Below are 24,758 nucleotides of genomic sequence, written 5' to 3' on the forward strand. Positions count from 1 at the left end.
CCCACTTGTTCGGCGACCACGCTGGGCAGGCTGGCTGCGTGAGCCTGTGAGACCTGCCAGCCTCCTGCAGAAGGCAGATTCCTTCTCCGGGTCGTGGGAGAAAGATGCCATCTGGGGAAGGAATCCTCCTGTTTCCTTGGGGTCTGTATGAAATCCTCTAGGCCTTTCAAACCAACGCCATCTGACCCTCTTCTGTTCCAGGTAAGGGCGGTGGCCTAACGTAGTGCACCAGGGGGTGCGGCCCCCTCCCTCACCAGCCCAGGGCTCAGCGTGTTGAACGACGCGCCCACTTAGACAGCAGTCATCTCGTGGTAGCAGACGGGGCTCTGAGCTTTGCCCGAGTCAATGAAGCTGGGGGACGTGGGACTGGGATTACGTCCCTCTGCCATGCAGTCCAAGACTCTTTCTATGGTGGCCCCCAGCCCTGCCTGCCGGGACCGATGGCTGGGAGGGGCAGGCAGTGGGTGGGCACCTGCAGTGTCGGCAGGCATCACAAAATCATGGGATGCTAGACCCGGGAGGGCCCTTCCAACCCCTCATGAGGCTCCATCTCCCCCATCAAAGGCTCTCATCCCTCCCTAAATAAGAACTATTAATTAGCAGCCTGAGAGGCGCCCCCAGGCCAGAGAGGCAGGCAGGGGGTACAAGCCAGCACTGTCAGCAGCTTTGGCGGGTGGGGGGGTGCCTGCAGAGCTGGGAGGGCAAAAACACAGGCCGGAAAGTGTTTCCCCTTCGTTCTTTGGGACAGAGATCACTGGCCCTTGCAGAAACGCACTTTATTCCTCCACTTCCACTCCCTGCCTGCGCACCCTCCTCCGTCCCATCCCCCTTCCGTGGCTCTGTCGCTGGCTCTCCCCCCTTCCGCCCTAGCTGCAGCGTGTTCCAGTCCATCCCTGCGCTGTAGGGGGTGAGAAACAGAAGCACAGACTCTACCCAAGAGTGGACCACGGCGCCCAAGGCCTTGACTGTGGAAGGTGGCGTAGGTCCCACCTCATACTGGAACGAGCTGAGGACACAGAGGCACAAAGGGAGCCCAGACCAGACCCCAGCCCCACAAAAGCCCCAACACTCACTCTCTGGAGTTGAGGTGCAAAATCCCCAGGAGAGCCTAAGTGGCAGCTGCCCAAGGGGGTGAGGACAGACACGCATTAACCCCAGAAGGCTACCTGCTCAGCACCATCTCCTGCGCTGTCACATTCCAACGCAGGGGAGCACACGACCCCCCCAGAGCCAGCGACTTCCCTGGGGTCCTGCAGGCCCGAGGCACATGGCGGGGGAGGTGGGAGAGATTGCGGGAGTCCCCAGGGGTGTGCCGCTCCCAGGTGGAGCTTGCCGGTTTCCATGTGCACACCCACCACTCAACTCTCAGCAGCGCCCCCTCCCAAGACTTGGCCTTCAAGTTCCTGGCAAAGGCCACTTCCAACCACAGTCGGTTAAAGGCTCTACCTCTCAACCCCTGGGGCTCACACTGGCTTTCACTCTGGGGTCAAGGCTTTAGCCCTTTGGACTACTTCACTGTGAGTAAGGACATCTGCAGAACAAATCTGTAAACGTATTCAGCCAAAGCGCCACAAGGGATAAAGAGGAATTTACACTGAATTTACAATTAAAGAATCACTTGCACTGAAAGGAATAAAATTCTGCTACTGTGGGACCATCCCAGAAACCCTGGAGTGGTACGGGAGCCACAGCTATATTCTCAGGACGGGCTTCCCCACGGGCCCCTTCGTAGTGGAGAGGAAACCAGCACTCCTAGGGTACCACCCTCTTGCTTTCACCCAGGGATCTTATCTCATTCTCCCCCAAGCCCAGTGGGCAAAGTGGGGACTCTGGTCCACATCTTACAGGTGAGGAAACGGAGGCTCGGGAAGCACCAGTAAACTGCCCAAGTGGACAGAGAAGCAATGATGGCATGAGAATCGCAAACTTGAAGTCTGACACCCAAACTCACCGCCCTCCACCACCCCCCCCTTTTACAGAACAGGTGAAAACCCTCATGTTTTCCCTGCTCCCACAAACGATTCTGTTCTCGAGAACCTAGCACAAATGACAGCTAGGTCCAGACTGTCGCCGCAGTGGGTGGATGCTCCCACCTCCTGTGGTTCGAAGGTCGTGAGGCCGAGGGGCTGGTGCCTGGCCTTGGACCCACCCGCCACCCGCTCCCTCCCTGCCTGCTTGGCATCTTTCAGTCCAGGCGCTAGTCCCGTTTCCAGTTAAAGGATTCCTGTGTCATCTAGAATACCTCCTGGCAGATTTATGATGTTCTAACTAGTCAGTTAGCCTGAGCAAAAAGCCCAAATAACTTTCCCAGGTAGGAGGTGGAGGGGAAAAAACAACTAACACAGTAGCGTTCCTGAAAATGACCCTTTCATCGAACCAACAAAACATGGTTTATCTGAAACTTTTCTCTTTCCGTCTTTGACTCCTGTAAGATTTGTAAACAGCTGATTCACCCAGCTTTTTTGGAATTAGTTCGTAGAGTTAACTAAGCACCTGGATTCTCAAAGATTTTTTTCCTTCCCCGCGGTGTTGTTTGTCTTCTGCACTTTCTCTCCATCATTATTGGCATCAACGTGAGGGCTGCTCACATGGGAGATGGTTTCCCTGGGGTTGGGACAGGAAGATATAGAGGCACACCATCCTCAAAGGAGCACATGTTCTAACTAAGGAGACAAGGGTCCGGCCCCCACTCACCCAATCTGGCACAACTCTGAAGGGCCACCCCAGTTCCAGGGGGTCAGCTGAGGCCAGTTGTGACCACTCCACCATCCAGCTTCTCCCTCTGCCCCACTGGCTTTCTTTCCTTCCCCCACCACTGAAGGACCAAAGTTAGAGGCACAGAATCATTGGCTAAGAATAATTTTTAGGTGAAGGTAACAAAGATCGTTTCAGAGGTAGATCATCATTAAATGAGGAATATAACCAAATATGTCCATTCGACTTTAAGTCATATTTTATTATGGTCATAAACGCAGTGCCCGCACGCCAAGCCTATGGAGCTGTGCTCTGAACCTTCCCTGAAAACTGTCGTCACCACGTCTAGAGAAGGAGGGTGTGGATGGAGTGCGGAAGCCAGTGCAAGCCTGGAGCCTGGGTCCGCGCTGAAAGGACTCCACGATGGCTCACCGCTGCCCACAGCTTTGATTTTGAGCCAGTGCAAAACAGAGCTGCTTTGAAATCATTTTCTGATCTAAGCCGAGGTGCAGAGAGCTCTGCAGAGCGCCACGCGGGCCAGGCAGACTGGGCTCCCCGGAAGCCCTCCTCACCTGCGCCACGAATGCCCGCCTACCAGAAAGGGTCTCCTGTCTTCCCAACATTCCCCCGAGAAGAAAACCCGAGTTTTCCTGCCTGCTTTGCCACTGGCCAGTCACGTGACTCTGGAGGCGGCCTCATCTCTGCTCCAGGAGGCCACCATGCAGGCTCCAGGCCACTTCTGCACCTGGCGGGAAGACTCCCGGCCGGGTTCCTCCCTAAACCCAGTTTGGTACTGTGGCCCAGCATTTCCCTGTGTCTTGGAGCCGAGAATATTCTATTACCTGTGTCCTCAGGTCATTTCAGAAATCTCAGAATACACTTAACGAGCTAAGAAGAGTGGTGAAAAGTTACCTCTCCGTTCCCCTGGCACTGGCCTCTCCCCAAGGGCACAGCGGCTCCCCTGATGCGCATCCCTCAGTGATGAAAGGATGGGGGGGCCTACCACATGCCAGCCTCGGGAGGACCTGGGCTTCCCCCCCTCGCTCACAGCCCCTCGACGCCCACCCGACCTTGGGACGAAGCAGTGTCCGTACAATCATGGTGCCTGAGCCGAGTGGAGACCCAGACTGCAATCCTCTCGCTTACAGATATGACGTAGAAAATTACTATCTAGCAACTACGTGATTAACGATAATATGTTACTAAACATAATATTAATTATACGTCAACCTGTTTAAGGTCTTAATATATTATCTACTAGAAAGTAGTATTTAACAATTATAATTAATATGTTGTAATTGTAATACATAATGTAATATATAACATGTAATATATTACATACAATAATATATATCTGTGTATTATGTTATATATAATTATATATATAATATCTATATAATATCTATATATAATATATAATTATATATAACAATATCACATAATTATAATATAATTATATAGTAACAAGATTAATACACTGATTATTATATAATATTAATATTATTATTATATAGTATATGTATTTGAGAAAGATAAATGGGTTTTTTTTAAGATTTTTTTTTTTGACGTGGACCATTTTTAGAGTCTTTGTTGAATTTGTTACAATATTGCTTCTGTTTTATGCTTTGGTTTTTTGGCCGCGAGGCATGTGAGATCTTAGCACCCTGACCACGGATCGAACCTGCACCCCCTGCATTGGAAGGCGAAGTCTTAACCACTGGACCGCCAGGGAAGTCCCAGATGTTTGCCGTTTTAAGTCACTGTTTTGGGGGTGTTTGGTAGCAAAAATGAACCGATGTGGTGACTTGTGCCACGGCTCCCCTGGAGACTCTGAGCCTTGTGAAGGTGGGGGCCGTGCCCCTCCCGGTGGCAGTTTTACTCTCAGCCTTGCCTGGCGCTTGGCACACAAAGAAAGGGCTTTTGGCGAATGTCTGGTAACTCAGTAAGAAGAAGCCCCGCAGTCATGGGACAGAGGACTCAGCGCAAGATTTCTTGATTCCTGGTTTGGTGTTCACTCTAATGCTCAGTTATTTAAAAAACAAAAACTGAGAAAGAGCTAGAGAATAAGACCTATGAATATAAAAGGCAGTTTATTTATCTTTGAGATGAGAAGGGCAAATAACAGCCTGCAATGTCCTTCATGCAAAAGGGAGCAAATAAAGACCTGGTTAAGTCCAAGGGCAAACCCCTGGAAGGCAGCTTGCCAGCCCAGGTATTTCGTTCTCCGTGTGCCCATCACGGGGGTGGTGTCTGTCCTGCCCAGCAGTCTTGCCTCCCACCCCAGGCTGCCTGGACCATTCACAGGCATCCAAACCCTGGGGCTGGGACAGGGCAGAGCAGGGACATCAAAAACCCAACTAAACACCAGAACTTTCTCGGCAAGTTGGATTACAACAGTTGTGAGCTGTGGACGGCCTGAAGTTCTTTCTCTGTGATAAGGATAATAACACCGATAATGACAATAATAGTATCTCACAGGGTCGTTTTGGAGATAAACGGAGACAGCTTACATAAGCACACACCTGGCACCTGGAGCAAGTGCTCCATCAGTATTAGCTAAATCTGATGACAACGTGCTGTCCCAGAGAGTATCTGATCGTCAGTAATACGGATCGGTCATAGCCACCATGAACAAAACCACCCGTCGAGCAGCGTCTGAATTGCTAGGGTGCTCATTACACAATATCCTGTGGACAAGAATGTGGCCGGGGAACCGCATCGGGATAATCACAGTCCGCAGCTGTGCTGTGCAGGCAGGGAGCCTGTCGTATGAGGTCCCTGGGGCCCCTGTAACACAGTACCGCAAACAAGCCGTGTGTACTTAAAACTACAGAAATTCTCTCACAGTTCTGGAGGCCAGAGCCTGAAATCAAGGTGCTGGCAGGGCCACACTCCCTTGGAAACCTCCAGGAGAGGGTCCTCCCTTGCTTTTTCCAGTCTCTAGTAGCCCCAGGGTTCCTTGGCTTTCGACAACATCACTCCAGTCTCTCCTCTGTCTTCACGTGATCTTCCTTCTGTGTCTCTGTATCCAAATTTCCCACTTTTTATAAGGACGCCAGTCATACTGGTTTAGGGACCCAGCCTAACCTCATGGTAACCTGATGACATCTGCAAAGACCCTGTTTCCAAATAAGGTCACGTTCACAGGTACCAAAGGTTAGGACTTCACCATAGCTTTGGGGGACACAGTTCAGCCCATGACCCTATGCACCTTTGTATCCTCAACACCTAGCACAGTACCTGGGAAACAGCCATAAATGAGCTGACAGGTTTCCCAGTCCCAGCTCTAAAGGTGGCCAACTGTAAACACGGTCCCAGCAACCTAGCTCTCCATTTCTTTACAAACTGAGTAGTTGGGGCCCCACTTCCTAAAATTCCGGCCCTGTCGTGTCCTTACTCCTGCAACCCCAGCACCAGCGGAGGTCACCCCAGTGCCACCTGCGCCTGGCTCTGCACCGAGTCCCCGCCGGGCCCCCGCAGGAGGCTGGCAGGGCTGCATGGCTCCCACAGCTAGGACCCGGCCTCAGCCGCATGGAAAAAAGGCTGGACTCCTGGGGTGACCAAGAGCAAATTGGTCTTTGTTGTACATTCATCAGCAACTTTGCTGCCAGGTCAGAGTATATCAAAACACAGAGGCCCTGGCATGAGCCCCAGAGCCTGGATGATATCTGATTGGTCTGTGACAAGCCATGAGTTGGCAGAGAAGGGCTTCCTGTCAACAGGAAGGAAAGGATGGGGATCAAATTATTTTCAACGTAGGTAGAAGAACAAAGAGATGAGATTTGGGTTAACCATTCCGATGCAGGGCTAAACCAGTCACACGTGAGAAACCTTCCTCCGCTGGAGGGGAAGCCCGGCTGATTAACCCTCAACCATTTCCTCTGGTTCAGCTGCACACACCCTGCAGTGGGGTCTCTAAGAATTCCCTGTGGTTAACCCTTGGGGGTATAGCTTCACTCCCATGTGGCTCTGCCCATCTGACAGCAAGGTTACGGTCAATTGACCAAGCAAATTAAGGACTGTTTCAACTCGGCTGCGCAGCACTTCACCGGCCTTTGTCCCAAATTTTAAAGACACTGACCACATTCTGACATTCGGTTCGCTGTCCTGGGATATCAAGACAGGCTGGTTACTGTCTGGAAAGAACTGGGAGTCACAGGCATTCCCATGTACTCATAATCACTGTTCTGGGTCAGAGGGGGGTGGGTGGAGGAGACTGGGGGAAAAGAGGGCTGGATTCTAACCCAGCTCTTCCAAGGGTCTGTGGCCTGTTCGGTGACCTGAGCAGCCCCATAAAAGTGAAATAGTGCCCAGAAATAGACAGCGCTGGCAGTGAGCTGAATATACCAAGACAGGAAAAGCAGAAGAAATTAGACAAGAAACAGCATCATGTAAGAGCACATTTATTTGTCTGGATGGTTTCAGAGGACACAACTGATGTCGAAGTTAAGTGAAGGAAGTGTGAGCAGGTGAAAAGCCCTTGGCAAGTAAGAAGTGCTTCCAAGTCCTTTCCTGAGTCATACTTTGGTCTAAAGGGAAACCCCTGAGTGCAGATCAGCAACAGAATAGTTTTGCTGGGTTTTATTTCGGAAGGGCAGTTCAAAGAAAACAGGCAGGGAAAGATACTTGTGAAGCACTGAGAACCAGAGTTTATGATGTGTGGAAAGATATAACATTGAACACACACTGTACTGGGCTGCTGCTTCTGCTTCTGGAACCTCAGCTAGCGACGTCCTTTTGGTGCAATAATGATCCCGAATGTAAATGGTCGCATTTATCATTAGGCCACTATGCAGTGTTCAGAGCCTGGTTTACACAAGGATCTTGGACCCTCCACAGACAGGTCCTGGGGGAGAGTGGGAACAGGGCAGCAGAGGCTAGACTTGAATAAAGTGTCACCCAACCACGAAACGGGGAACGTACGTGTTCTCAGCTGGGCCATCTGTAAAGTGGGGACAAGAGGATGAGACGGAATCCAGCCTGCATGTACGCCCAAAGTCACTGGACGTGATTCTGCAAATCCACGTGTTTTGAATGTGCTCTGCTTAGATCACTACGTGAGCTGGTCCGCGTTGGTCTGTGCATGGTCTGCAGGTAGAGTCTTCAAGGAAGGGGGCCCCTAAATCTGTTCTCTGCCTGCCCATCCCCCCCACAGCCCAGCACTGGACTGTGTTTAACTGGCATTCAGCCAGTGTGCAATGCCAACGCTGCAGGAAGCCCACGCACTGTCAGCCGTGCTCTGCGAGCTGCAGAGAGGCATCCAGGCCGCATTTATAAACCCCGGAGCCACAGGAGAGTTCCGGGGGCTCTACCACTGAGTACCTTGACTCCTGAAGGTCCCAGTATCATACTCTGGGCCCTTCTGCAGATTTCTCCTGTAGATATTCAAATGCCACATCAACTTAGACACCTTTTACTAAGTTATAGGTTCCTATTTTCGATTTAACATTTATCGAGGGTTAATATTATTAGAAAGAGCTATAGGAAAAACACTTCCGCACCTTCGCAAAACTCTTGAAGATACGTACATATATAAAATCTTTGTTTTCTCGTAGAAGGATTCACACAATCACTTCTTTTAAGAATTTAGCACAAGAGGGCTTTCCTGGTGGCGCAGTGGTTGGGAATCCGCCTGCCAGTGCAGGGGACATGGGTTCGAGCCCTGGTCTGGGAGGATGCTACACGCTGCGCAGCAACTAAGAACCTGTGCTAAGGCACCCAAGATGCACCAAACCACTGAAGGGCTAAGTCAAGAAACACTGCAGTGAGGCCTAACAGGCTGCTTCATATTGGGTTACTCAGGCTGGGGGCCTATCTGGACATTCATCTTTATTTGGGAGCCAGAAATATTCCACCTTTGTTTAACAGCAGCCAAGGATCTCTCTTCTCAATGACAGCTGAAAAAGTGCAGATGAGAGACAGATGGATAGATGGACAGACACACGGATACTTAGATGGGTGGATGGACAGATTGATGGAATAACTCACCGGGGCAGAAGAAGGGATCAGTGTTTCCAACTGAGGAAGTTGGAAATCAATTGTTTTTTAAACCCCTGTAGGCATAGGAGTCACCTGGAGAACTTACCAGAAACAAAGAACCACAGATCCCACTCCCCAGAGACTCTGATTCAGCAGCTCTGGGCCGAGACCTAGGATTTTACATTTTAAACAAACACCGGGTGGTTCTGCTTAAGCTGGTCCACGAACTGCACTTTAAAAAACACTGCCCTGTGCCATGCGGCTGCTTCCCACTAGCTATCTACCGTACTGTGACCGACTGGAGGGGTGGGATAGGGAGGGTGGGAGGGAGGGAGACGCAAGAGGGAAGAGATATGGGAACATATGTATATGTACAACTGATTCACTGTTATAAAGCAGAAACTAACACACCATTGTAAAGCAATTATACTCCAATAAAGACGTAAAAAAAAAAAAGCCAGACACAAAAGAAAAAAAAAAAAACAAACACTACCCTAACCCAGCAAATCTTGCTCAAGGTGGTACAAACTGACCAAGGTCAAGGCCAAGGTCAAAACTGACACCCCCACTGTGCCACCCGGCATCCCCTTTCTCTTCACCGAGGCTTCAGTCCAGGGTGTTTCCATGGTGTATTGGGCAGTGAGCACTGCTGTCACTGGGTCCTCCAGTCCCTGGGGGCAGAAAGGCAGCTCTCATCCCCACCCACATCCGGGCGATGGCCCCTCCCCCCATGCACTGCCCTAGCAGAGAAGATCTGGTTGGATGGAGGCTACTGGTCACCGGCCCATCGCCAAGGTGAAGGGCGCTGGGCCTCCAGCAGCGTGAGGCCTCCCTCCGGAGACACCACAAGCAAAGGCATCCCTAGTGGCAGGCCCAAGCCAAGCTGTGTCTCCACAACCTTCTGGGACCGGCCAGCTGCCCCTAGCTCTATTTTTAGGTTGTCTCCAGGGACGGTGAAGGATTTCTGGAGCACCTCTCCCAAGAGGCCTGGGGACTTGTGCGTTCTGCCAGCAGTAAATATCGGGCCACGACCTCGGATCGAGTCTGACCCCCTCCAGCTGCCTCTGTCCCCACGGGCTCCTGTGCGGGTCCTTCTCTCCAAAGCCCTCCCTGCCCCCTTGGTCTCCTGCTCTGTCACTGGCTTGTGAAGAGTTCCAGAGACCAACAATACAGTCAACGACCCAGCCAACAGTCATCAACTAAAATATGTCTAAGATACATGAATTTCAGCATTAATAGCGAAAATAAGTTTTCTCGGACAAAAAGGAGGAAAGAACATGCTTACTCCCAGCAACGGCTTCTCTGGCAAAGTGCTAGCAGATCGCCACACACAGCTAGACTTCTAATGAGGTATTTTCTAAAAGCATTCCCACCACCTTGATTATTATTCCCACTTTACAGTAAAGATGAAGGCTGAGGAAAGAGAACCCAGGCGAGGCGCCAACTCACCAGGACTCTGAACACTACGCCCATCTCACTACTTTTAAAGGCCCAGTGCAACCCCAAAGGAACCTGCACTCAGCCTTTCCTCTTCCTTTTCCTCCCCTCCCCTCCCCTCCCCTCCCCTCCCCTCCCCTCCCTCCTCTCCCCTCCCCTCCCCTCACCTCTCTCCTCTCCCCTCCCCTCCCCTCCTCTCTCTCCTTCTCTTTCCCCTGACAAGATCCGAGATGGTTTCCCATAAAGGTGATCCAAGCTGAGATTAAAATCAAGCAAGGTTACACCCTCCATTAGGCCCAAGGGCCATTCTCCCTACGATAGAATTCAATGAATAAATTACCTTAGTTAGTAACTCCGGGTCTCCACTACCCGCTGTCACCCAAGTCCCTAGTGTACCCCCTAAAATTGACTCCTCTTTTCTGGTGTCTCATGGCACAGCAGGCGCTATTGGTAGGAAGGCAGAGTGAAGATGGTTAAAGACAATCAGAGCCTAGGATGAAGGTTTGCAACGACTTCCCCCAACATCCTTGGTCATGGTTCTGTTCATGCACCAGATATGGGGGTGGAGACAGAGTCCAATCGTGTCCAAAAAGGACACAATCCAATTCAGTAAAAAGACAAGCGCTTGGACACTGGAGGTCCCAGGAGGCCTCACCACTGTGAGTGGCACTGGAGGCCACCGAATGAGCCCACCCACAGGACCGCCAGGCCACAATGTCCTCCAGGAGTCACTCTCTAGAATCCCGACTGTCCTGGCGCATGCTGCCACCAGGCTAGCGAGTTCTCACAAAGCATTGTTTTCATCACCTTTAACTGCTTCTTAGTTTAAATCACCCGCCCGCCCCCCCCCCCCAAAACAGTGAGACAACAACTTAGATTCAGTCATTTATCCCAGGGAGCAGGGCAAGTGAGGCAGGGAAGTCAGAACAACCAGAAAGGGTGCATTATTGATGATCGGACCACCACTGTGGGCAACGGGGGCTGGGCCCTGCTGCGACCCTCTGAGACATCCTACGGAGCCCATGTCAGAACCATCAACCCCAGGGACAGGGAGGCTGGGGAACAGTCCCACCTGCATCCCTCCCTGCCTGAGGGTTGCCCCTTAGGGCATAATCCCAATGCCAGCATTTCCATCCCAGCCTGTACTCAGGCTGAGCAAACTGCCCCTATTCAGGAGGGTTCCTTCAGGAGCAAGAAAGACACAGTGAGGAACTGTGGTGTGGAGCGGAGCTGTCCAGCAAGGCTGTGGAGAACGCTGGGTGGGCTACGGGCACACGGGGCAGGGCACCAACAGCGTCTACTGCAGCTTCTCAGTGGCTTCAGGGGACATCCTCATCCCCGGGCCTACCTTCCAGGGAGGGCAGCCAGAGAAGATACAGGACGCCAGTTAAACTGGGATTTCAGATAACGATGGGTATTTTTTAGTATAAGTTTATCCCAAATGGTGCCTGGCACATTCATATACTAAGAAGTTGTTCATTGTTTAAAATTCTAATTTAACTGGGCATTTAGTTTAGTTTTGTTTTGTTTTCGGTACGCGGGCCTCTCACTGTTGTGGCCTCGCCCGTTGCGGAGCACAGGCTCCGGACGCGCAGGCTCAGCGGCCGTGGCTCACAGGCCCAGCCGCTCCGCGGCATGTGGGATCTTCCCGGACCGGGGCACGAACCCACGTCCCCTGCATCGGCAGGCGGACTCTCAACCACTGCGCCACCAGGGAAGCCCGCATTTGGTATTTTTATTTGCTAAATCATGCAATCCAACCTCAAGGCTCTCCTTGATCTGGCCTTGATGTATTTCTGATTACTCTGATTCTCGAACGCTTTCTTCCATGAAAAGGGGCTCTTCCCTGGAGTTGGAAGCAGTCCTCCAACTCCCCGACTCCATGGGGGTGCTCAAGCTGGTTCCCTGGCAGGGGTAACCCCTGCATGTCTCTGTCCTGCCTACCGCCTCTGGGTCTAATGTCCCTCTGAACATGTCTATGTACTGCCACCTCTCCCTTCTCTCCCCTCTGAAAGCAGGTACTGCCTGCACTGGTCACCTTGTGCCCTTGGGTCATCTGCTAACATCTGTCTGAATGCTGTATTTTCCCAGCTAGAGTGTAACTCTCACCCAGCCCAGCACAAGGATCAACAGGTAATTACTAGTTGGTTAGTGAGAAGACCCCCTCGGTCCCCCCCCGCAGCAAACGCAAGCCCTGTGAGAGTGGAGAGCCCCTCTCGTTCCCCCCTGGATCTCACCATCAAGCAGCACAGCACACGTGTCGTGGAATAACTGAGTGAACAGAACCTTCTGTAAGGGCTGCATCACGCCAAGAACGTTGTCTAAATCAGCCAAAGACATCACCAGCAGCAGGAAGGCTGGTCGGAGTACTCTGACTATATCGTGGCTTTTCCGCTTTCACAGCCTGGCCGCGCGCTCCCTTTCCGGGTTCTGGATTCCGTCCTACACCACCTCTGGAGAGCACCCCACACATACTCCTATTTGAGACCCTCACCAAACGTAAATACGATATGGCCTGGGCACTGGGCAATGTCATTTTCTTTTCTCTCTCTTTTAAATTAGGTGCTCCGATGTAGATGTAATAGCCATGCATTCATGTAACACTTCGTATTAGTAAGAGCTTTCTCAGGGGTTATTTTATTTCAACATCCCTGAAAAGTACGCAAAGCAGAATTATTATCTGTTTGACAAATGGGAGAAGTTGAGGGGTTAAATGGCTCAGCCAAGCGACGACTGCCGAGGGAGGTCAGGAGTACCTGTGTCTAACTTTTCTTTTTTTTTTTTTTGCGGTACGCGGGCCTCTCACTGTTGTGGCCTCTCCCGTTGCGGAGCACAGGCTCCGGACGCGCAGGCTCAGCGGCCGTGGCTCACGGGCCCAGCCGCTCCGCGGCACGTGGGATCTTCCCGGACCGGGGCACAAACCCGCGTCCCCTGCATCGGCAGGCGGACTCTCAACCACTGCGCCACCAGGGAAGCCCGTGTCTAACTTTTTATTTACAAACATGGCTTAAAATGTCTCACATTAGCAATGTAAACAGGAATATCTCATTTTCATATAGAATGTTTACTCAAAGGAATGCTTATTCCTGCATATTTGGGTCATCCCCCTGGTGGTCACACAGCAGGCAGGGGTCCAGTCACCTGCTCCCTGAGCTTTCCCCTGCCAGGGAGGGCTGGCCACCCTTCGCCACTTGGGGCTGCTCCCTAAAGTACCCATCAGGTGTCTGGGGCTCCCGGGGCTCCCTACCCTTCCTGGCCAATGTGTGCACACAGGCCTGGGAAGGAGGAACTGCGGTCAACGAACACAGGAGTGAAGTGCCTAAGGAGGTTCGCAGCAGAAAGTGCGTGACCAGCTGCCCTCCCCCAGGCCCCATGCTGCTGTCAGGAAGGATTAGCTTTAAGGAGGTGTCTTTAACAAGTGTCATCGGAGACAGCCCTGGAGGGTGGGACTCACCGCGCACCCCCAACCTGTGCCCAAGAGCCTCATCCGTGATCAAAATTGCATTTTCCATGGAGCCCTCGTGTGTGTGTGTGAGTGTGTGTGTGTGTGTGTGTGTGTGTGTGTACATTTACTTGGTTGGTGAAGGTTGGGGGGTGTGACCCAGTTGGGGGTTTCCTTCCGGTGCAGGTAAGGGCTGCGCCGCACGTCCCCCCACGGGGAGGCTAGGGAAGGCTTTGGGGGCCACGGGCTACCTGGGCAGGCAAAGCGCAGGGTGGGCGCACGACCCCGCCCGCCGCTCCCTCCAGCTGGACAAAGTCAAGCAGCAGACCGATTGATGTCGCCAAAGTCCGGGCCGGCTGCCGGCGTGGCCAGGGCTGAAGTTCGCGAGGGCCCTGCACGCCTTAGGCAGTCCCGAACCCCCAAGGGCCTGAAAGGTGCTCCCACGGTCAGGCAAAGGGGCCGGCTGCAGAGGAGTCTCCAGCCTCCGGCCCAGAGTCACCCGAGGGAAACTGGGGAGCAGGGAGTGTCCATTTGAGGGCGCAGCTACACAACCAACGCCCCCCTCCCCCGCTGTCCCCACCCACTGCCCCTCCCCTCAGTCTCGGGCTGCGGCGCGCGGCTCCACCTCTCCGGAGCGCAGTCCACACTGTCCTTTTTCAACAAAACAACGCTACGCACCGCCCCTCCGCCCCCGCCCCAGCGCCCGCACCCGGCGGGATCCCGTGCTGCGCACAGCCCGCCCCGCAGCTCCCGCCCCCGCCGCAGACGGTCGCCGCGCCCCGTTCGCACGCGGGTGGGAAGAGAGATGGAGCCCGGGCACAGCGGCCCAGCTCGGCCCTGCGCCTCCACCCTTCCCCAAGCCGCCCGAAGTGACAGGAGGGGCACGCACGGCGCGCGCGGGGCGTCCCGCGTTAACCGCTTCCGCGCCGGGTCGGAGCGACGCGAGGGTGGGGGGCCGGGGACGGCGGGGTGGGACTCACCGGAATGTGCACTCGCAGCGAACGCCGCTTCTGGCTGCTGTTCTTCTTGCCGCTGCTCCCGCCGGGGCTGGAAACATCCTTCTTCTTCTTGGTGTCCATGGCCGCGCTTCCCATAACTTTAACCAGAAGTTAATTCCGGGTGACTCGTTCCTGGAATTCGGTCCTCTACTTCCCAGTCCGGCCCCAGCCGTCGGCCGCGAGCCGCACGCGCTGTTTACTGTCCTTGCACCCTGAAGACACCGCGTGGGGACTTCCGCGGGGAGGGAAGGTGGAGCTGGGGTGGCGGTCGGCGGGAGCGCCGAGTTCACGTGTCCTCTTCCTCCTACGGGCTCTTCGGATGCGAAATCAAAGCCAAAGGCTGTCCTGGTTCTGGTCTCTCGCCGGGCTACGCGTGGCAGAGGTCTCCCGCTGGGTGACAAAGTTTTCTTCCTTTTGCAAAGCGAAGCAACATTTTCCACCCTCTCGGCTCCTCCCACAGATTCCCAGAGGTAATCAGAAAGGCAGGTGCAATTAAACACGGCAACTTGGGAAGCAGCCCTCCTATGCCTATGCCTAAGTGGAAAATCTGGCGAGAGCCAGACAGTTTGAATGTTTATATGACCCTCCACCGGAGAATAAACCAGCCCGCAGCCTGGAACTAGGTCCGTCCTCCTTTCTGGGCGAGAGGGAGGGAGGGAGGAGGGGAAGAGGAGGTGCAAGCGCTAACACTCTTCGCAACTGGGCTGAAGCTCGACTGCGAGCACGAGTTCTGGCGGCCGCCCTGCCGGCCGGAGGGCGTGCGGGAGCCCCGCGGGGAGCGGAGGGCAGCCGCCCGTTCCGTGCCGCCGCCTCGCCGCGGCCCGGGGGCCCGAGGGGTCAACGAAGGGCCGGGCCTGGCACCGACGCAGGCTCGCGGGGCGGTGGACGGCGGCGTGCCTCGAACAGGAAGTGCGCGGCGTGCGGCGCGCCCTCCCGCTCCGCCCGCCGACCCCCGCCGCCCCCTGCGGCCGCGGCGGCGCGGGACTCGCTCCGAGATGATTCCTGACTCATGCCGTCCCCCAGTGTCTGTTTATGCCTCACCCCCTGAAACACGCACACGCGCCCTGTGCCCCGCAGACCCGGCCGCGGCGGAAGCGCGGGTTTCTGTGGGATGCGCGCTGACCCGCACGTGCTTCTCGGAAAACCGCGGCGCGGGGCCCTCCCCCGCGGCGTGCGGACCTGAATGCGCAATGAGAGCGGGCGGAGTGCGGGTTTTTACCCCCATCCCGCCGTACCCCACCCCACCCGGCTTTGCTTAGGTTCACCAGGGGATCGGCGGTAAGTGTCGGGCGCGGAGTCAGCAACCCGGCGCCGCCGTGAACGCGGGGTTCCTAAGACTGCGGAAGAAAAGGTGGAGGAGAGGGCGGTAAACCCCGCGCGAGTCCCCCACGTGCTGCCACGGTCTCAGCCACCGCGTTGCCCGTCTGGCACCGCCCGTAGCCAAGGGCCGGTGGGGCGTTCTCCCGGGTGGCGGTGCGCCCCCCCACCCGCCGAGGTGGGCCCCAGGATGGCGCGACCCTCACCCCCCAGCCCCCTGCATGCCTGGCTGGGAGTAAGGTGAGTGCTCGGTCGGGAGTCGCCTCCGCTCCTGCTCTAGGTTCTGAGGATAGAGTGGCCCCCAAAGTCACTCGAACAACCTGAATGCTGACGTCAGCGCTGCTGCTCCCCGGAATCGGTGGGGCGGGGAGGCCACCCGAGAAAGAACGGGACACAGGTCGCTTTGGGAACGCCCTGGGGTCTGTGAGGAGGTGGCCTTCACTCCTGTCCAGGTGCGGAGATATGCACAGTTCTCTCCTGGGGAGAAGGGTGAGCCCGCTTTCAGGGCCGCCCCTTAGGCGGTGCCCCCCACCCAGCCAGGAGGAACCCTGGTTCAGCCATCTTCCCTGTTTCCCTCTCCCGTCCGAGTTCCTGCGGTCTGGGTGGTGCCGCGGTTTAGAGGGGTGGGTTTCTGGTGGGTTTGCCTTCCTCCTCCTCCCGGCTCTCCAGTCCAGAATGGAGCCAGACTGAAGACCCTCCTGGTCCCGGAGTAGTGCTTTTTGGACAGAAGGTCGCAGTGCTCTGGAGGGGACCGCACCTGGCTTCAAAAACCCAGTGGCCATCCCTGCCCCACAGGTGTGGCATTTCTTGCTTTGAGCTTTTTCTAACTGGCTGCCTGCAGGAGGATTTCAGGAGACTCAGGGAGACTGACTGCATTATTTCACTAAATGCTAGAAACACTGGTTAGAAGGAGAAAAGGGTGGACCTTCAGCCTATGTGACGTGGTATAAAGCCCACCCTTACTCATTCAAAATGACTCCCCAACCGTCATTTAAATTTCATCTCTTCAGTTTGGTGTTTTAATCCCTATCACAATGATTACTTGCCAAGGCATCCAAATCACTCCATTTCCTGAGAACGGGTTTGAAAAGGAGAGATGGAGAACCAGGAGGGCAAGTCCGGGAGCCACTGGGAGGCCCCTCCTGGGACGGATTCAGAATGAGGAAGCCGCTGTTGTTTCGCACACTGAACGCTTTGCCTGAGGCCTGTCATGGTTGAAGGGCCTCGTCTAGCGATTGTTAGAATACGTACTTTTGTCAGTTGATTTGAGTAAATATGCCTGATCATTCATTAATAAGATTCATTTGTTTTCTGAGTTTGTTTTGTTGGAGTGCAGACTTTACTGCCTGGGAATCTTAAATCAAAACATTTTACCATATTGCCTGCATTTCAAGAGCCCTCTCCTTTTTGGGGGTTCCACATGTTAATTTTTTTTTTTTTAATTTGTGTGTTTCTTATAGATGGGGTCAGAAGAAGTTTACCAGCCATTTTTTTTCCTTCTGAAAAAATATTAATACATTGATCATATATCTTCCAAGCAGTGAAGTCTTAGAATGGAGGGGGCACATTGCGTTGGGATGCCCTCCGAAACCCCTTCTCTCCTTCACCTGGCTGCAGAGTTATTTTTTTTTTTAATATTTACTTATCTATTTATTTGGCTGCGCTGGATCTTAGTTGCAGCACGCGGGATCTTTTAGTTGCAGCATGCAAGCTCTTAGTTGCGGCCTGCAGGATCTTGTTCCCTGACCTGGGATCGAACCCGGGCCCCCTGCATTGGAAGCGTGGAGTCTTAACCGCTGGACCACCAGGGAAGTCCCTGCACAGTTAGCGAGTAGCTAAATGTGGCATGCCCAAGCCACAGCATCTCTGTAATGACCCCTGAGGTCTACTGTTTCTGAATGCCCTGACCTATGACTCCCTTTGCAAAACTAATGCAATCAAATATATGCTGAACAAAATAGAAAAATTTTGAATAAAGACAGCGTTACTGAATTTGCCTTTTGCCTCAGGCTCCAATATTGCTCAGCTTAGCACTGTTACCAATCCCGTCTTTATGTAAAATTATGATTTTTTGGGGGGTATAAAATGAAGTTTATAGATATAATTTTTCCCCCCCAAATCAAGCAGAGGCTCTTAGTGGTCACCAAATATCTATATGATTGTTTACATTTTCCAGTGCCCTGGCAGTTAGGATAGGAATGTGTAATTAATTCTGGCCAATGAAATGCGAGTAGCATTAGTAGTAGTATTTCTGGGTCAAGCAGTGAAGAGTTAGTATGTCTGCCCCATTTCCCTTTTCCCCTCCCACCATGATCTTGGAGACCACATGATCTTGGAGGTCACGTGTTTCAGGTGGCACCCAGTAAGATGGAGGAGGGCAACTCAACTTGAATTGGACTTGATTGAATTGGGTTAAAGCCACTGAGATTTTGATATTTACTTGTTATCACAGCATAGCCTTGCCTATACAAAATATTGCATTGAAATATTATTTATCTTCATGACTGATTTGGGGGCAACTCCTTAACTTTCACACCCAGGGCAAGGGCCTCATTTTGGCTCACCCTAGTGTGGCCCTGTCCTTCTGATTGATGGAAGGATGAGAAGTAGGGTTTAGCCAGGACCGTGGGCTGTCAGGGAACCAGCTTCCGCGTTCCAGGAGAATGAGTTCAGTCCTCTCCCGGCACTGCCGCTGATCTGCGGTGTGGCTGTGAGCAATTTTGCCATCTGTAAGAGGAGTGGGATGGCATTTAGAAGATTTCTAAGGCCTCTTTAATGGGGACATGTGTTTTGTCCCGATTGTATCTTGTACCTCTTTGTGTAATTTTACTGCTCTAGGAATCCCTTTTTTAATTGAACCTTTCAAAAGTATCATTTCGCGATGAACTGAGCATTTAAAACAAACAAGCAAACAAAAGACCCCTGGTCCTTCTCCACAGATGGTTTAAGACAGAGGTTCTCAGGGGAAAGGGGTGTTTTGAAGATGTGTCCATTTGGGGCATCATTTGTCTAGGCTCCTCATAGAGTTACTGATATAGGGCACCTACTAGGTGCCATTGCTGGGGTGTTTCAATACATCTGTGGGAGAGGATGTTATTAACCCTGTTTTATACCACGCATGTGTTGGTGTAATTGCTATACCACCACTAACACCCCAGACTAACATCCCCTGGACATTGGATGTACCCGCCAGGGCTCCTGGTCATCACACTGGTGCACTGTGATGGTGCCAGCTCTTTCCCAGCCAGGGCAGCACTTCATTCAGAGAAGACCATTTAAAATGCTGCACTGAGGACCTACAATCTGGTAGAGAAGTGAAATACACAGGGTACAACAGTCAACATAAATGAAACCCTGGATTAAGAATTTACAGGATGAATTTCACTTAGCCTAGTTTTCTAGATTAACTAGTCCCTACCCACCCACCCCCTTTTTTTTTCCCATTTTGTCTATTAATATCCCATATAAATGAAAATGACTCTGGAAACCATGAGTCATCTTAGTAGAGCATTGACAACTTAGAAAGTCTTAGAATTTGTGCTGCGCTCATAGATTTAAAGTCTGCCCTGTAAACTTGGAATGTTACAGTTAGAAGGAATCTTGGCGAACAAGGGTCTGTAGAGAGACATCTGTGTCTGGTGAATTCCTGTATTCAGTGGTGATATGTTCCACTGTCAGGAAGAAGAAAGGAATTAACTTTTTGATTACCTATTACATACCAGACGTTATATTAGGTAGTTCATATTAATTATCTTACCTAATTTCTATTAAAATCCCCTAAGAAAACTCTCCTAGGCATTTTACAGATGAGGGAAACTGAGACTAGCTGTCAGAGTGCTTTGTAATCCATTTAACTTCTGTCCATTGATCTTAATTTGTTGTGTCCTCTGGAATGACATTTAAAAAATGTGGCCCCTCCTTTTGAAAAGCTTTGCACAAGGCTGACAGCATTATTGAGGAACCTCAGTCAGGGTGACCTTGGACAAATGATTGAACATCTTAGCTGCCTTGGTCTCTGTGCCTGTGACATAGAGTTGAGGGGAAAACAGTGGTCTATGTAGTCAGGACACCAGCGACTCAATTCTGTGCAAAAAAGCAACTCTTGGGACAAGGAAACCATGAGGCTTGGACTCGACCCTGTAAACGCTCTGATAGCTCGTGGGCTATCAAGCGAAGAGGGTGTTATCTAATCATGAAAACCAGACTGAGGGTCACATTCCGGTTTTTATCTCCCTTTAAACTTGGCCACTGATTGTGTAACCTTGTGACAGCTTGTGCTCCCTGGTGCAAATGGAACCATGAATACCCATCCATGGGGGGAAGTGGAGGCAGGTGCTCCGGACCAGCACCTCTCCTGACAGCCCTTTCCTGGGTCCCTTTTGATTTTCTGGGTTGGGGGGGGACCCACGCAAGCCACTTCTCTCTGTGTGTTCCAGATTGCTCTTCACCCATAACACCAGTTGACCATGAGGCAGTCGCGATCATGGAATCTAAGAAGTACTTTGGATTAAGGTAAAGGTAAACTCTTGTGGCAATACTCTCCCAAGGGCAGACTTGTCATTCCCATCTTTTCTCTGGAGAGTAGCCTGCTGTCTTGATCAGCTCTGTGTCTGCACGCACACCCGGCAGTTCTAAAGAATGACAGGTTCAGCAAGCAGGGTCTGTGTGGCCACCCAGCACTGGGCAGGGGGAGGGGTCGGTTTGCTAAATAAAAGGATAGGTAATCCCAGCCGTTATGCTCCCTTCCTTGACTGAGGGTGATCAACACAGAAACAGCATTAGTTGGGAGGAAAGTCCTTGGTTCCACCAATGGCTGCTCTGCATAACCTCCCATCCGGGTAATGGGTTTGGGCTCCCTGGGCTGCAGGATTTGACTAGAGGTCTGTGTCTGTTGGTTCTCAACTTAGTTCTGAGCTTTGAACGTGCCAGAAGCAGACAGAGGAACTCTGGGAAATTTGGAACACGTACCACTGTTATCTGACGATGGCTCATGACTGACTTCCTGACCTCTCACCCGTCTATTTCAGACGTGATTAAATATTGCACATTAATTGTAGTAATTTCCCAACGAATAAAATTACTTTGGTTGTTAGACTGGGCCCAAGTTCATATATTGCCGTTCAAACTGAACGTGAACTTGTACGGGAGGGCGCTTACCAGCACCGTCGTTACCATCCCTCTGTGTGACTTGCAGCTGATGTCCAGACCTGGCCTTGAGAATGCCAGTTACAGAGACTTCCCTGACGGTCCAGTGATTAAGACTCCACGCTTCCACTGCAGGGGGCATGGGTTCGATCCCTGGTCAGGGAACTAAGATCCCGCATGCTGTGTGGTGTGGCCAAAGGGAAAAAAAAGTGCTGAAAGGTATACTTTAAAAAAAAAGAAAAAGAAAAAAAAGAATGCCAGTTACAGCTTTTCAACAAGATTCCAGAAAAAATATATTTACAGTTCCTAGGGATTGGCCACGTTTGGGGAGCAGAGCACCAGGTCATGTCCTGGATTTGTAGGTGTGTACAGACTTGGATCTGCTGACCTCTGAGCCCCATTGAACATGCACAGTTGTCATCCCGGCTCTCAGAGTGTCCCTCCCACGAGGGCCCAGCCACACCCAGAGTTAAACCCATGCTCGACCTTGCTAGCCTCTATTCCCGTCCTTGTACCTTAGCACTTTATACTGTAATTGATAAGTGCCCATTTGGTGCACAGACAGAGCCCACAAGAGGCTCCGTTCAAGGGCTCTGGACGGACAGGCAGTAGGCTCTCAAGGACATAGTGGTTTTTGACAACCCTCCCTGTGCCATGTGGGTCAGAACAGCACTTTGTAAAATGTTCCTAAATATAACTCCTAAGAATTGCATGAGCTCTTGGGAGAGGATGGGGAGAGAGAGATTTTCTGACTAAAATGCTGTGCGTCAGCTCATTTTAGTTCATTGCAACACACGCTCCCAAGAGCATCACAGTGCTGGAGGCCTGGCTTGTTTTTCCTCTCCCCGCTCATTGTGGCTCTTTACCCTCTAGGTCAAAAAATAAGGTGTAATTACAGTGTTCATTGTTCTTTGACCAGCCTGAGAGAACATTTTCCTGCCATTGTAGCGTATTCACCCATGGTCCAGGACTTCCCAGCATCTGGTGGAGGTGGGTGCACCAGCTTCTCCCAAAGCCCTGGCATGCAGTGCAGGCTTGGGGCAGTGCGGGCTCACAGCCAAGACTCCAGGGCACACACGCTGAGGCCGACGCATTGTCTGTGACTCTCGTGGTTAGAAGGCCAGGAGAGCAGCTCTTTGTAGCCAAGTTTCAAGGAGACCCTACATCTCCATAGGACAGGATCGCTGGTTCCAAATCTTTTGTTTATCGTTGCAAGTCTAAGAACGGATACAGCTAGAGCATCGTGTTGTTTAATCACTACTTCACCAGGGACTGATTTTTCAGCCTGTCTGGAGACTTGCTCTTTCTAGTGGGGGTGCTCTTTGGGGGGTCATTGCCTCTGCTCTCAGATGTGTGTTGTCCTGCCTGCTCTGTGTTGCCAGGAACTGCAGTCCCAGGATCTTTGGCCAACTGGTGTCTGGCCAGGTTTGGCCAGTGGGAGACAGTCGGGGAGATGGGGGTCTGGAGGAGTGGAAGAGGAAGGACCCCAGAGATTTCGTCTTCCCTTGTTTCTCCTGGGGCAGCATCTTGCAGTGTTTCTTTCCCCTGTGGCTCCCACTCCACCAGACAGACCCTCCCTCCGCGGGCCCAGCTTCTGCCAGGCCGCCCCGACTAGGGCTCTGACCCTGAACATTTGAGCAGAAATCTGGCGGCTCTGAGGGGCTGAACGAGGTGCAGAGCTGGGGAGGAGGCTGCTAGGAAGGGTCTGGAGGGCAGTGTGGCCAGAGGTGGCAAGAGGACAGGTGGACTAGTGTTTGGGGACTTTTATCTGAGTGAGATGGGATAATGTCAACTAGAAGAAGGACAAGATTGAGTTTGAGTTTTTAAGGGTCAGCCCGGCCGTCACGTGTACAGGTTGTAGAGTGAAAGTAGGGAGCCGGGCTGCATAGTGCGGAGTTATCGCTGCCATTCAAGCCAGAGACGACTGTGGCTCCGACCACGGCGGGAGCGGCAGGGTGGTGAGTAGTTGCTTCCAAATCTATTTTGAAGACAGAATCCCCAGAATTGCGGATAGATTGGATGTGGGGTCTGAGAGAAAAGAGTGCCCTGTGTGGCTCTGAGGTTTTGGGCCTGAGCAAGTGGAACGATCCCGTCTCCCGGGAGGGACTGGGAGGTAGAGAGTCTGCTTTTGGCTGTAGTGAATCTGAGATGCCAGACACCTGAGGGAAAATCCCAGAGTGACAGGGGAGACATCTGGCTGGAGATATGCATTTGGAAGTCATCGACCAAAGGCTGGCATTTCAAGCCATGAAACGCGAAGAGAGCCAGGTACAAGTGTAGACAGCAAAGAGAAGGCGTCAGGACTGCACCAGTGCCCCCACCCCGGGTAGAGGTTGGGGAGGTAAGGAGGAGTGAGCAAAGGGTCCACGAAGGAGCAGCCGTGAATTAGGAAGACAGCCAGGAGAGGTGGATCCAGAGACCACCAGACGAGTGTCTGGGGAGGGAAGGAGTAGTAGGTGCTCTGTGAGTGACAAGAGTATTCAGGATGACCGCGGTGCACACGGCTATATTTAAAGTGGATAACCAACAAGGACCTACTGTCTAGCGCCGGGGACCCTGCCCAATATTCTGTAATAACCTAAATGGGAGAAGAATTTGAAAAAGAATAGATACGTGTATATGTATAGCTGAATCACTTTGCTGTACACCGGAAACTAACATGACATTGTAAATCAACTACGCTTCAATTTTTTTAAAAAGTTAAAAAAAAAAAAAAAAAGATGACCGTGGGGTTTGGTGACATGGAGCCCCCCGGCAGCCTTGACATGGGCGAGGAGTGGCCGGGGCAGCAGCCCTGTGGAGCGGGTTCACAAGGGACAGGGCAGTGGACGTGGCACAAAGCGGACGGCTGTTCCCGGGAGCTTCGCTTACAGGGGAGCGGAGAAACGGGGCAGTGCAAGAGAGGCATGTGGGTCGGGAGAGGGCTGTCTCATTTTTAAGGAGGGGGATGTTACAGCATGTTCATCTGCCAGTGTCATGACCCTGTCACCGTCAGGGGAAGGAATCGAGGATGCAGAAAAGAGAAGGAGAAACTTCAGTAGCGAAATCCTGGGGCAGGCCGGAGGGGTGAGGCATGCCAGTAGAGGACAGCCCATCGTGGGACAGGAGGGGCAGAGGGAGCACGCGGGCCTGCGGGCAGGGAGTGGGGTCTTCCTGACCACTTCAGGTTTCCTCAGGGATAGGAAACGATGCCACCAGCGGATGGAGGGAGAGGTGTGGGGGGTTTGAGGAGAGAGGAAAGGTGTGCAGCCTCCCGCAGGAGAGCGGGAGGGTGGCTCGTGCAGACGTTTCCCCCCACAAGTGGGAGAGCGCCGTGTGTGGCTTCTAATTCGGGGACGCGTCTGGAGAATTGTGCGTATCTGCTGACAGGGAGCTGCGTCATCCTTGGGAACGGCCGCATACTATCCCGTTGTATAAACGTTACACGATCTGTCGTGATTATGATTTATTATTTATTACATTAGGTGTACTTGAGCTGTCCCCTCCTGATGGAAATTTAGGCCGCTTCCAGGGCTGGAATGCTCGCACGTACGTCATTTCCCACGTTTGGCGGGGGTCTGAGGGCACGTGCTCAGATGGGAGCTGCGGGGGCAGAGCGTGTGTACCTGGTTCATTTCCATAGGCCGGAAATTGGTCCTTCTCAGAGGTTGAGTGGTCTTCGCTCCCACCACCAGTGTATGCCCACGCCTGCCTGCCCAGGCCCTCTCCAATACGGTATATTTTCTAACTCTGTGGTGAAAATAGTG

General features: G+C 52.6%; 2 protein-coding genes across 8 annotated transcripts in view; one reads left to right on the forward strand and one right to left on the reverse strand.

The window, feature by feature from the left end:
• Positions 1–15,249, reverse strand: part of PRKAG2 (protein kinase AMP-activated non-catalytic subunit gamma 2) — a 277,712-nt gene extending 262,463 nt beyond the window's left edge. For all 4 annotated transcript variants that reach the window (XM_033863525.2, XM_033863524.2, XM_033863527.2 and 1 more), the window contains exon 1: positions 14,533–15,249. In XM_033863525.2, coding sequence (XP_033719416.1) covers positions 14,533–14,646 — 114 coding nt within the window. In that variant the 5' untranslated portion in view covers positions 14,647–15,249. The remainder of the gene's footprint in view (positions 1–14,532) is intronic.
• A 20-nt stretch (positions 15,250–15,269) lies between these two features.
• The window catches only part of GALNTL5 (polypeptide N-acetylgalactosaminyltransferase like 5), a 125,578-nt gene continuing 116,089 nt past the window's right edge, over positions 15,270–24,758 (forward strand). Inside the window, exons 1-2 of one of the 4 annotated variants that reach the window (XM_019930315.3) lie at positions 15,270–16,662; positions 20,304–20,379. Coding sequence is in view for 3 of the 4 variants with exons in the window: in XM_073810117.1 (XP_073666218.1) it covers positions 20,351–20,379 (29 nt within the window). In the remaining variant the exon portion in view is untranslated. The remainder of the gene's footprint in view (positions 16,663–20,303; positions 20,380–24,758) is intronic. The other 3 variants (XM_073810117.1, XM_073810118.1, XM_073810119.1) reach the window with 3 other exon arrangements.

Source organism: Tursiops truncatus, chromosome 9, assembly GCF_011762595.2.
Source record: "Tursiops truncatus isolate mTurTru1 chromosome 9, mTurTru1.mat.Y, whole genome shotgun sequence".
In the NCBI taxonomy this organism is placed as follows: Eukaryota; Metazoa; Chordata; class Mammalia; order Artiodactyla; family Delphinidae; genus Tursiops; species Tursiops truncatus.